The sequence below is a fragment of the Pectinophora gossypiella genome, chromosome 18 (assembly GCF_024362695.1).
Source record: "Pectinophora gossypiella chromosome 18, ilPecGoss1.1, whole genome shotgun sequence".
In the NCBI taxonomy this organism is placed as follows: domain Eukaryota; kingdom Metazoa; phylum Arthropoda; class Insecta; order Lepidoptera; family Gelechiidae; genus Pectinophora; species Pectinophora gossypiella.
Window position 1 is genome coordinate 13,121,867 of NC_065421.1, and position 13,731 is coordinate 13,135,597.

A 13,731-nucleotide genomic window follows, 5' to 3' on the forward strand; every position below is an offset into this window, starting at 1 on the left:
TCATTCTTTTTAAAATCATCCCTTTCCTTGTCGTTAGATAAGAAAACGACAGGTATAACTTAAAATAAAATCAGATGATGTGTAAGGCCTTCTGAATTTGCAAAATAAAACAAAATGAGTCCGCTTACTCATATTTTATGGTACCATGAGGTACATAATCACTTGCAGACAATAGGCACAGAAGATAGTACATATTTGCCACATTAACGTACAATTTCTGATACAAGTCTATTTTAAAAGTCCAACTTGATAACGAGGCGAAACATGTTAAGAAAATCAGTATTAAAAGTTTAAAACACTATTACAGGGAAAAATCGTGTTATTATAATTATAAAGTAAAAACATTCCAGTTCGAAATTGAAAATTAGATGAGGATAAAAACTAGATGCTCAAATGTAGGCGGCAGCACTGTTGAGTTTTCCTAAATTTTGACAGTTCTCCAAAATTAAAATTGTCATAAAACGTGGAGTAACGTGAAGTGTATCCTGTCTGAAGGATGAGTTGCGAAAATGAAAAGCGGCCATTAGTTGGAACAAGGCAGTTGAAAATAAGTTTTTATAAATTTTCTTCTTTCCGGTCTTTAGGGACTAAATATAACACTATGATTTTTCAGTTAAACGCTGCGCAAAGGGTTATAGTGTAAAAATATCACCAAAACAATGTTTCTTTACTCAAATAGTATCGGAACTGTCAAATTCTAAGAACACTCAACAGTAGCGACACCTGGTGGGAGAAATAGGCAGTTTTTATCCACATAAGCATTGCTCGGTCAGTGACGTCACTCCTTTCTATTGCCACTTCTTTAGTTCCCTGATTTCAGATGGATGTAAAAAAAATGAATTAAATTTTTCAACGAATCTGCGTTGTTTTTTCACATTTGGTACTCTAATGAAAAACGATACTTGCCAACTACCCTATTTGTTTCCTTTTTAACAAAATGGTTAGATATTTGGTAAAGGACAAAATGCCATTTTCAGCGTTATTACTGAACGAAGACTAAAGTTAAACTAGGTTTAAAATAATACATCGCGCCACTAAAGTCGACGGATTTTAAAGAACTATTTGAGATAACATAAGTTCACGACAATATCCCAATTGGAGACGTCAGAGGTACATCCATCGCAGCTTGAACTAAGTACCCACACTTCACCGAGCTTTCTGTTACACCAACGTGATAGGTGGTGAACCGTACCGCCGTCTATAATGGTCGAGTTAACTGTGTTAGTGAATTGCACTTAAGATAAATTAATAACTCTTTGGTGCAAGTCTGGTAAGAGTTCGAAACGGCGCTCCCCGATCGGGAAGCCGGTGTATTACTAACATAACACGACACATAGATTAATTGACAAATCATAATAATTCTATGCAGAAACTGCGACAGCAGCGCCGCGCCGCGGGACTTCTATCGTGACAAGGACTATTTTACACCTAGTTTTATCTTCTAGTTCTCGTTTTGTAATAACACTGTTTATATTTTATCTAGGTTTAGAGAATCAACAAAAGAGGGGTCATACTTAGGCGGTTTAATACAAACATCAGAACTAATTTACACGTATTTTAAGTTCAACATGTCATACATAGAGCTCACTTTATTTTATCTTGCATCGAATAACGCTAGCTAGACTAAAGTACTAAAATATTCCAGTAGATTCAACATGCAATATGATAAAGGCATCAAACACAGTGTATCTAAGATATGGTTCTTTATGGATCTTTACTACTTTTAAGAGTTAGACTACATCATCCTGTTTCTGTACTTTTCTGACACTTAGGACCGTCATTTGTTAAAGCGAGATAATGATACGCACGCGACGAAATCGACGAAACGATCGAAGTGAAGTCGCACTCTCGCTATTCATCTCGCTTTAGCAAATGATAGTTCTGAGTGTCAGAAAAGGCTAGAAGCATAGGCAATTGCGATGCGGTGCGGCCAGTAATTCAACTCTTTACCCGTGATCTGTCGATGCGAGATTTTACATTGTTCCAGACATTCAATCCAACTTGCTTATGACTAAAACTGCACACTTATTTTTACTTTTTAACACCTCAAGACACTAATAATCAATGGCAGCTATAAGATCCTTTTTGTAACTCAATCACCGCACTTTGGTACAGAGTAACTAACATAAGTATCCAGTGTAAACATACATTGGAAATAACTTTCATGCAAACGTAACTCCCCCGTTGCATAGAATAAAAAATAATACGTATAGATTGGTAAGACCGGGTTTCCACTGACGCCGAGATGGGCGGAGAAGAGCGGAGATGTGCGGATTTGACCAATCACAGCGTTCGAGAGAGCGAAAAACGAAGACGCTCTGTCACTCTCTCCCTCACGGTGATTGGTCGATTCCTGCATTTCTCCGCACAGCTCCGCGTCAATGGAAACGCAGCCTAACTCTCCGCCGCGCACCAATTTTACCGGTCGCCGACCTCACCCCGTCTGGATCTTACTTTAGTCTTATGGCCGTAAGCCGCTAAGGAGTAAGGGAGAAAGCGCGCGGACTCTGTCTCGTTCGCACTTACGCGTCACTCGGTAAGAATGAGATTTTTGTATGAAGTGTCCGGGGTGTGCCTGAGGCTTACACGCGCATTGTATGGATACTTATGCTAGGCTTTATCTGTACTATATTTAACACATTTTATTGTAAAAAGTTCATTAGGTATTTTGCGAACCAATTCACAATTCACACAAAATCATTTGTTATTTTCGTATCACAGATCAGAACGATGCATGTCGTGTGTAACGCCCAAATCAATCCTACCAACACAAGAGTAATGATAGAAAAAGTTTATAATGCGACAAAATCTAAAATAAAGCGAGCTTTGAAACCTTAAATCTAGTAATTAGAAAAACACAGCGCCCACATTTTAATACATTCACAATGTAATTAATACCTATTCGTAGGAAACCAGCCTTTGGACATCAATATTACATAACTACAGCAACTAAAATTAGGCTATGGTTCTCAAATTTGTTAGGACAAATATACTAAACAATGCCCTTTCTAAACATCAATATTTTGAGAATACAAGTTCGACTTGTCGACACCAGAGACAAACAATTGTCAACAGTATTTTTTTATAATTAAAAGACAAAACAACTAATCGCAATACCGGCGCGGACCGGGATAAATGCATACAGGGTGTTAGTGACATGGTAACGAATACTTTGATGATTTAAGTGAAATTTTCCGTCGCAAAATTAATGTATTTTTTTTTTCAATTCTATACTTTTGCGTCGGCAAATTCCACTTGAAACACCCCTCAAAGTTTTCGTTAGGATGTCACTAGCACCCTTTATTATTGTTTAAACACATCCGCAATAATTGGTGATCTATGTATGGTATGGTACAGATTTAGTTCAAAATAAAAAATGAGAAAATGGGATCGACAGTGGTGTTTGATCGTCTCTCGTGCCCACACATTATTGTACTTGCGATCGTCCATCCATTGAGGTCTCGCACGCATCAGGGCACAAATTCAGTATTGATATCTTCATCTTATAGCAGGCACTAAACTTATACAATACAAAATTTGAACACCGTTTTTTCGTAGATTTGCTACTTAGCCGGACATATGTCAGAGGGGTGCGCCAAAGGCTTCTGGTAACTAATATAAGATAGCTTGCTTGAATGTGATAGCTTGGTGAAACGGGGGCACTTAGTACCTAATTCATGAGTAGTGAGACGGTTGCACCTCTGATCTAACTAGCTTAGTCTTCATGTTATGGCTGAGGGTCGCAACGAATGCCCACTATGTAATTATATGTTGTTGCGGTTATTGGTCGAAGCCCTCGATATAATACGGGACGCGCGGTTGCCATGCTGCGGGTCTGAGAGGCTTACGTCCGAGAAAGCTACCCCGAAGTGAACCGAAAGCCGCTGGAGGGAAAACGCGTAAGTTATTTACCGTCGCTCTATAGTGAAAAAAAACTTAAGCGCCTTTTTAAAAATCACATTCGAATGCGATTTTTGTCAACAAAACCTCGCAGTAGACACGCTAGTTTCAATCCAGATAAAAAAGGTATCAATTTTTACCCGGAATGAAATTAATTGAATGCAACAGAGGGGTTTGTTGAAAAAAAAAACGTCAAAAAGTGTCATCAAAAAAAGGCGCTAACGTGGTTTTCACCATGGTATAAGACCCAGTATGCTCAAACCTATGACAAGCCGCCATTGCTAGCCCATGACATAAATGGTGCTAATTCCTGCAGACTCCATCTAATTTTATTTTAAGTTATACCTGTCATTTTCTTTTAATGACTCTTCTTCTTCTATCGTGTGGGTTGTGAGGTGGATTACCAACCGCATCAACCCTGGTGTCAGGGTTATTATTGAGCCGCCATAGGCCCCTGACATGACTCATGTGACGACTACGTACTGACTTATGTGTTACCATTAAATTGGTATCTCCAACATTCCAAGGGCGTAATTTTTATTATTCAAAATGAAGTGAATTACTGACTAATGTATTTAAATATTACTTGTCACATTCATAAAAAACCATTAAAATTGTAGTAACTCTTTTACAAAATTTTCAAAATTTCCTTGCAAAGTAAATATAAAAACAATGGTCGTGGGTAATTTATACGAAATGGCAACGCAGGGTCGGATGACGTCAGCTAGGCTAACCTTCAAATGTTAGTTGTCAGTTTTGAGCATACCGAATCTTCTTATACCGTGGTTTTCACGCGACGATATACAAGTGTTGCCAATTGCGGGATAAAATGCAGGTCATAAAAAAACTTGTTGATACAAATATAGGTAAAATAAACTACGATCTTTTTTCGTGTAAAACCTATGACAGAAATAAACAAAATAATTAGGAGATATGGGTATTAGAAATGGACTATTTCGTATGTATTTATGCCTTGATGCGTACGAGTCAACAGAGTCTAGTATACAATATTTGCGTATGTATGGAAGGCTGGCCGCTGCGGCGTCTAGACGAAGGTCACATCAACGCATTCGATAATGATTCTTCTCTTGCACTTGACAAAGCTCTCCTTTGAAGTCAATTTCGATTTCAAAGTCCAGATCCCTGTTATTCCTCGCGTTCTGACGCATCGAGAATGTCCCCGCTATTTCCTCGCCCTTTTTCACCTGAAAACCACAGAAGTTATATGAAAAGAGCTTTATTACGTAGCTATAGGGAGACAGGATTTCTTCTATGCTGTTCTGGGAGCAAATAAAAAACATAGAACATGTGGTGGGAACAAATCACAAAACTCACTTTGTGATCCCTAGTTTGGAGGACATTACAGGCTGATCATCTGATTGTCCAAAAAGTAAGATGATCCGTACTTCGGAAGGCACGTTAAGCCGTTGGTCCCTACTACTTACTGGTGTAAGTAATCGTTACATGAGCCATGTCAGGGGCTTTTGGTGGCTCAATAATAACACTGACATCAGAGTTGATGAGGTTGGCAATCCACCTCGCAAGCCACACGATAGAAGAAGATTCGGAAAATTCCACATATCATTTCCTCAGTATTAGTTACGGCGTCACTAACACCCTGTATGTATGTATGAATTTATGTATATATTTATATGTATGAATATATGTAAAATTGAAGGGAAGAGAGGAAGGGGTAGACCTAGGATAACATTTATGAAACAAATAAAAGAGAAGGTGCAGGTCGTGTCGTATCGATGAGGTGAAGGTTTTGGCGGGAAGAAGAGAGGAATGGCGGTTACTACACCGACAAGAGCGCAGCTCTTAAATATAGAGAGAGAGAAAGAGAGAAAGAGAGAATGTATGTATGCATGTACTGACCGTCATGTACTCGTCGAAGTAGAAGACAGTCTGCTTCCAATGCGTGTAGGGCGCCTCGGGGGCTGTGCTGAACCCGAGCCGCTTGTGGGACTTGGTGAACTCCACGTTGAAGAACGTTACCAGCGCTTGGATGAAGTCGTTGCGGCGGACCTGCATATACAATCATACATACAGAAATGTATGAAAGTGTAGATAAAAGAGTAAGATAATATAAGATGAAGGAGTAAGAGAGAGACAGGTACGATAAGCTGCAAAGGGCCAAGAGCAAACCCATCAAAGGAAAAAAAAAAGTTTTTAACATAAGCTCCCGACTATATCCCAATTGGGGTAGTCAAAGGTGTATCTATCGCAAGATGAACTAAGTGCTAACACCCCACTGAGTTGTCTGTTAGACCAACAATTCCCATTGATTTATTGTCAATTACCTTTCCCAATGCAAATAAATCATCATTAATACATAAAACAGCCTCCGTGGTCCAACCACTAGGAGCGCTCACGATCTGGACGCCCGGGTTCGATTCCCGATGGGGACATTGCCGAAATCACTTTGTGAGACTGTCGTTTGTTTGGTAAGGACGTTTCAGGTTTGAATCACCTGATTTTCCGAAAAAGTAAGATGATTCCGTGCTTCGGAAGGCACGTTAAGCCGTTGGTCCCGGCTATTAGCCGTAAAAACACCTCCACCAACCCGCATTGCAGCAGCGTGGTGGAGTATGCTCCATACCCCCTCCGTTTGATTGAGGGGAGGCCTGTGCCCGGCAGTGGGACGTATATAGGCTGTTTATGTATATGTATTATGTATACACGTCCAACTGCTGGGCACAGGCATCCCCCCTCATTCAACCGGAAATTATCATTATCAAAAATTATTTTCTTGTTGAAATTTTCCAAAAGCACAATAACCACCTGTAGATGGAACTTTGACTCAAAGTTCAGATCTTCTTTCTTCACCGTGTACAAATCTATCTCCTTCAGTAAACACGAGTTGGTCACCACCTGAAATTATATAAAAACATATAAAATTACATTTTGGAACAAGACAATAGGCAAGAAGACGACCTAGTCAAACGAGATAACTTTACGACACGTCAATAGATACATTTCTATGGAATTTGTATAGAAATACATACATATAAGTTGAGAAAAAATATAGGCTTCTCTGGTTGTCATGGCTACGTGCTGGGGACAGTTGAGTCACTGGTGGTACTGAATATTTATTTAGAACAAAAACAGTTTTGCAGTAACAGTACAATCCTATGTGTACAGTCATCACTAATTTAAAAGCCACGCTCTTGTCGGTGTATGTGTTCTCAAAGTGATGTAACATCACTATCTTACGTACAGTCATGAGCAATATCATGTATCCACTTTAGAACCCCTTCGCACTATCATATTTGACATTTAATGAGGCTAATGGTTTAATTTGTCAGAAAAGTTAATGTGACATGGTTGCAAAGTGTATACATATTAGTACTCGTGACTGTACTTTGACAGATCTAATTCGTAGCGCGCATTGAGACGATTGTAAAATATTATCTTTATTGAAATATAGTCGTTAATTGTACTGAACTGCTCGTTCTGTTTAACACTACCAACCTGTTTGGCGTCCACGACGTCGACCAGCGGCTCGGAGATGGCCACCTTCCTGATGGAGGACATGTCGAAGCCGTACACGTCGTCCCACCAGTTGATCTTCTCGTCCTTGTACTGCCGGTCTTCGATGCCGCAGATGAACAGAGTGCACCTGACCAATAAACATCATAATAATACCCTGACAGCAGGGTTGCTGAGGCTGGTCGTCCACCTCACCACTCACATTACAGACGATAGAAGATCATCATTATCTTGTCATCTTTCTAATCTTTATTTAAGAACGGGACTGTGCGCAGGCCAAGCTCGCGCTGTACCGGTCGCATTAATGTCGTGCAATATTACATCACTTATTTAAGAGCCACGCTCTTGTACGTGTAGCATTGTCCAAGCTACTTTTTAGGGACAAAATATGGCAGTGGTTTCCCTCTTGCCTTGAACCAACCTTATAGAACCCAATTGGGATATATTCGTGAGTTTATGTTATGATTGTGTTTATTTTTGACCCAGTCATCTAGCCTATTACGGTCACGAGCATTAATATGTATACACTTTGGTACCATGTCACATTAACTTTTTGTGACAAATTGAACTGTAAGTCTCACTAAATGTCAAATATGTTAGTGCGACAGAGTCCTAAAGTGGGTACATTATATTGCTCACGACTGTACATTATGAATGAATTACACATACCTGTCCGGGAACAACATGCCGTCGGGCTTAAGCCATTTGTCCCGGGCGTACAGCACCGTGTCCAGCATGCTCTCGTAGAAGAGGCAGTACCCCATCCACTCCGAGATGATGATGTCCACCTTCTCCACCGGCAACTCCACTTCCTCCACCTAACAAATATTACATACACACAATGATTACTTGGACCTACTTTCACAAATCCACTAAGGTGACAAGAACCACATATAATCGGAAGAAGACAGGACGGAACAAACAGGATGACATATCGCGCATGAAAACCAATGGTGTCATCCATCATAGATACATCATCATCAGCCCATTAACGTCCCCACTGCTGGGGCACGGGCCTTCTCTATGGATGGATAGGGAGATCGGGCCTTAAACCATCACGCGGGCCCAGTGCGGATTGATGGTTATTAACGACTGCTAATGCAGCCATGACCAACGGCTTAGCGTGCCTTCCGAAGCACGGAGGAGCTCGAGATGAAAACTTTTTTTTGTGGTAGCAATATTGCAATTTGACATTTGCGCATATAAAAGTGCGCAAGGCAAACATGGCCGCATGCCGGTACAGAGTAGATTGTAGAATACATTAATTACCTTCCCCTTGACAATCTCAATTATTTCATCGAGCCGGTTGGCTTCGACGATCTTCCGTGCGTAGTCGACGATGTTGGAGCACTCCACGGCGATCACCTTGGCAGCACCCGCTTTGGCCGCGAACATCGACAAGATGCCCGTACCGCAACCGATGTCCAACACCACCTTTAGCGATAATGGAGTAGGTAACGACCTATGCCGTGTTTATCAAAACTTACAAGTCTACACGTTCACAAGCTACAAGTTACAAAGTGTAAGTTACGTTTATCAAAAAAGTAGAAGGATTGTAATATACTTGTGAAATAAATATTGACTCTTGTAACATGTAACTTACATGTGTAGTTTTGATAAACACATTCTTGTAATAAAGGAAATTTTTACAAAAACAAATCTTGTAACTGAGAGAGTCAAATGAGAGACAGACAGAGAAAACTATATTATTTCTAAGATCGATGCCACAATATTGGCAGCTAACAGAGACTGATAAATTTGAATGAGATCCTAAGATAAAAACCATTTACCTAGTTTAGGCATGGAAAACTATACTTAGATGGCTAATATTAATACATTACATATCTATGTGTAATTAAATTAAACAAAGTTATAATGAAACAAAATATATTCTTACTCTTAATGGTCATTTATGGGGTTAAAGAGGCCACATTGAAGCAATTCATCTACAACAGTAATTTCACATTTGTTGAAATTGTGCACTTACTTTTATATGTGCAAAAGTGAAATTGCAATATTACTTTTTAGATGCATCTCTTTGAAATGGCCTTTTTAGACCCCTAGGTCAGATATTACACAAATATCACACTTACTTTGCCCTTAAACAAGTGCTTGTTATGATACATAGCGTTTCTGTATGTCAGGGTCCGCACTTCATCCTTAAGCATCTCTTCGTGGATGCCGAAGTGGGCATACGAGTCGAAGTAGTAATCCCTGGACGTCATTTCCTCAGCAGTCACATTCTTGTCTGGTCCTATAAAACAATATAGTATAAAATTCTTTGCGATAACATCCCATTACACCTAATTCCCCGAAGGGATACACAGAGATTCCCCACTATGCTTTTATCCTATTGCCATTAATGGGCACATATCCTAGAAACCACATGATGCCAATTATGTATGATCCAAACATGAATTAAAATTCATAAAGCCACATCAGTAACCCCTATAGGTACATAGTGAAAGGAGTTGAGTTAGGTACAATACAAATCTCCCTTGTCATTTTGGTCCATTGATAAAATTACAAACCATTTGCCATCTTAAATGACTCTACAATCTTAGTGAAACTCAAGACTTAACTGACTTATTCAAATTTCAAGACCTACTCTAAATTTAATAATTTAAAAGACTATTTTTGTTTAGCGAAAATGGAAAAATTAATTATTGTTAATGTTCAACAACATTATGAAAGATTTTTCCTTATCTACCAGGTGATGAAAGAAGCATATACCAGGACTTCAAGGGATAATTTAAAATATATTATAAATATGAGTTCATTAGGGTTACTGTATACACATTACTTTGAATGATAAGCAATGTGGTGTCTCGGGAAGGTCAGGATTATAGTAACAGGAATTCTCTGTCTATTCTGTGGTCTCTGCCTACTACTAACGTGAAATAGGCGTGATCTTATGTATGTAAGCAGCATGGCACTTACACTTCAGTTCTTTTTACTTGGAAAGTAGTCAATTATTAAAACACAGAACATGAAGGCTTGAGTACTTGAACAATCATTTAAAAAGCATAAGTACCTAGGTACTTGTACTGTAGGTAAGTGATTAGCAACATAAAAAAAGTACATCAAAAATGAGTAATTATACAATTAGTTATTGTTCAACTACAAATATCTTGATTATGAGTTGCATATAGCTAGATCTACTTGGAAGTATAGTACACAATAACCACGCTAGACAATGAACAAATAGCAAGTCGAACAAATGTGCTTTCATGTTTTAGGCTATTACCAGCCAAGATTACGTTCACAACTACGGCCATTCCTAAAGAACCTAAACAGAAACCGAAACAGACCCAGCAGCATGTTACAAAGAAAATGACAAGAAAAGCATCTGAACAATGGAAGAAAAAACACGTTTTTTTGGCAAGCCGGCGTGTTGCTAACAGAACTTTTTTGAAAATTCTTACCATTCTCAGCGACTGGGGTTGATGCGGCAGACGTTCCCTCTTGAGCGACGTCCATGCTTTCCATTTTATTCCCGAATACAGCTAAAATCTAATTCAATTTTATTTATAACCTGTACACGTTAGACGGCGAATCGATCCGTCATAAATTAGTAAGCGAATCGAATACTTAATTCTTCCTACTGAAGATTAAACGTGTTACTAGGCTTAGTATACCTACCTAATGCTAAATAAGTCTAATAATTATCACAATTATTTTTATTTCACAGATTTTAACTTCAGCTTATACTGCGAGAAGCAACGCTTTCCGTGCCGTCCGTTCCGCAGTTTTTTTTTTTACCACAGACATAATAGAATAGAAAGAATAATGGACCATCAAAGACCTTGTATAGAATAGACGGATAATATTTTAGAGTGACGATCAAACTATCACAGCTCTCTTTCTTCCCTATGGCAACAATCTCTGTGGAAAAAAGAAACAAACATAGACAAACACCGCTGTCTAGAACGTCAGTGTTTAACGTTTTGAGATGTTGTGGTAGTCAGCTGGATACCAAACCTGCCGTTAGTTTTTTGGTGTTTTGGGACATTATTTTAACTTTTTATATAAACAATCTGTGAAATAGTTATTCATTATGAACCATGGCTTGCGTAGCTATTGGTTGTGAGAGTAGAATGGGTGTTATAATGGAGAACGATCAAACAATGTCTCACCATGGGTAAGTTATCGACCACATAATACATGTTTGTGTGCAAGAAATACATTACCTGGTCTGGTTTTTGTAAAGTTTATTGAGCCCTAAACACGATGCAGACGCATATTTTCAGCAAAGCCGTCACATTTGTACAAATAATTGATTTCACATTTTACGTTAATCAGCTTTGACAGATCATGTACCCAAAGTATTATAAGTAGTGTTGTCCTTTGATATCGATAACATAATATTATGTTTGAATGTAACATCTACATGTTGCGTTATTCTATTCACGTTTAATTTATTTTTCGACCTGTTTCCGATTTGGATGAAGATTACATAAAGATATTGTATTTTCCAGATTTCCTAAATATCCTAATTTACGAAACAAGAAATTAAGAAACAATTAGATTCAGACCATGAAACGAGATAATTCTCTCTTCTGAAGGACGCCTTCTCCTTATTTAAGCCTGTGCTAATTACATTTCGATGTATCTTGCTTTCTATCGAGCAGGATACCAAACAAAAATATTACATAGAGATGCTGTACCAACAATATTCACTCACATATCTCACATAAGGTGAGTTTAAGTTTAGTTATAAGTTTATAGATAAATTTGCAGCTATTTCGTTTTTGTATTCTACATTAGCATGGAAAAAATATTTCAATACAATACAAATATTCTCTATTGCACAAAATAATTAGTATGAATAACTATTTTTGTAATTACCTGTGATTATTCCTTCTATGTGCAATGTGTAAACATGCAATGCTTGTATATTTGTGTGCTCCACGTTAATATGTGCCATTCTTGCAGGTAAAGTTATAACGACCAGAGCCGACACTATACACTTCTAAAGAAAGTGAACAAGAGGAAATATTTTTTTTTATCACCAAAAGTCGGAATTGTTCAGTGCTTCGTAGTCATTGTATTCTAACTATATTGAATAAAAATCTTATAAAAAAGTATTTGCTTTTATTCTTTAATCGCATCGAGATAATCCCCGAAATATACTAGAAGGTCGTCTACTTCTTGTATCGAGAGCCGATTCGATTTCCGGTCAAGTCAATGAAAAACGTGTATTTAATTTTTATAAAAGGGTAGGTATGTGATTTATAGCAACCAAAGGGTGGCCGCAATGTCGTATTAAAATGATACTATAGTATATGTGGACTAGATGGACCGTCCTCGACCTCCTCGGCCATAACACCTTGCGAAATGACATAGAATAAGTGGTTCTGAATCTGTCACCGCAACGTACGGTTCTTCTTAGGTATCTTTCTATCAGGGTACAAATAGGTATCATTTTAACTAATTTACTTGTGGTTCTACCCACCCAGGTATGGATACTAGGTCGTTATTTCTGTATTTAATTAATCATTCAATTTGTAATGTAAATTTTTTTAGATCTTGGACTAACATGAAATATTTAGCCAATAATAATGTCGATAAAGACATGGAACGGCACTAGTGGTTCTGATACAAAAACATATACTATAGGTACGTTTCTATAACAAACCCGCTACACGAGTACAAAAGACGTTACGACGATAGTATATTTATCTCTTTTTAACTTATGACGGCTCACATGAGTGCGAAAGACAAAACCTATGTTTTTCTTTCGTCTTAAATATGCTCCGTCTATTCTATACAAGGTCTTTGATTCACAGCCTTTGAATTCGCTTTTGGGATGCCAAGCACGAGGAAAAGTGAAAAAAATTAAGTTGGAAGCAGACCCTTCCTTTAGGTCAACAACACACTGGCTGCGGCTGCGGTTACTAAAAGTCCCCTTTGTAATTATTGGGTTTTAGTCATTTGTAAGTACCTAGCAATTGATTAGCAAATTAAGCCTAGCCTTGAAGAGAAGTTACTTCCTTTGTTTTTATGTTTGTCAACGTAACCTAATGGTGTATATGTACACGATTACTTAGAAATGTAACTGAAAATAGCAGTTTTAATTAATGTTTCAATTACGTACGAAACAGACTTCAAAGCTTCTATACTTTCCTGGAATTATGTTTGAGGCACCCAGTTATGCAGGTAGTTCCGGGTGTACTCTGTTAATGGGTGATTCTATAATAACATAATTAAAAGTTAGGTGGGAACAGACGTACATACACACACATACACCCATATATAGCGGTAAAACACATAACCCTTCTTTTTGGTGCGCCGCAATTGCTACGTCCCTCTGCTGGGCCCAGGTCAGGCGTTTTGTAG

General features: G+C 38.3%; 1 protein-coding gene across 2 annotated transcripts; it reads right to left on the bottom strand.

The window, feature by feature from the left end:
- Positions 1-119: 119 nt before the first annotated feature.
- Positions 120-11,173, bottom strand: LOC126374875 (protein arginine N-methyltransferase 1). 2 transcript variants are annotated; one of them, XM_050021642.1, is made up of 9 exons: positions 11,035-11,173; positions 10,818-10,905; positions 9,486-9,646; positions 8,662-8,826; positions 8,062-8,210; positions 7,375-7,522; positions 6,685-6,774; positions 5,779-5,928; positions 120-5,105 (listed from the first exon to the last, which is right to left on the bottom strand). In XM_050021642.1, exons 2-9 carry the CDS (start codon positions 10,879-10,881, stop codon positions 4,962-4,964), a joined length of 1,071 nt encoding a protein of 356 aa, XP_049877599.1. In that variant the 5' UTR covers positions 10,882-10,905; positions 11,035-11,173; the 3' UTR covers positions 120-4,961. The 2 variants fall into 2 exon arrangements, with proteins under 2 accessions (XP_049877599.1, XP_049877598.1); XM_050021641.1 differs by having other exon boundaries at positions 10,818-11,158.
- Positions 11,174-13,731: the final 2,558 nt, after the last annotated feature.

Coding starts and splice junctions, on each gene's coding strand:
- LOC126374875 (XM_050021642.1), bottom strand. CDS start 10,881: ATGGAAAGCATGGACGTCGCTCAAGAGGGAACGTCTGCCGCATCAACC. Junction 5,929..6,684: donor AGTCAAAGTTCCATCTACAG/GTGGTTATTGTG, acceptor TTGTATATGCAG/GTCCGCCGCAACGACTTCAT. Junction 5,106..5,778: donor ACTTCGACGAGTACATGACG/GTCAGTACATGC, acceptor TGTGGTTTTCAG/GTGAAAAAGGGCGAGGAAAT.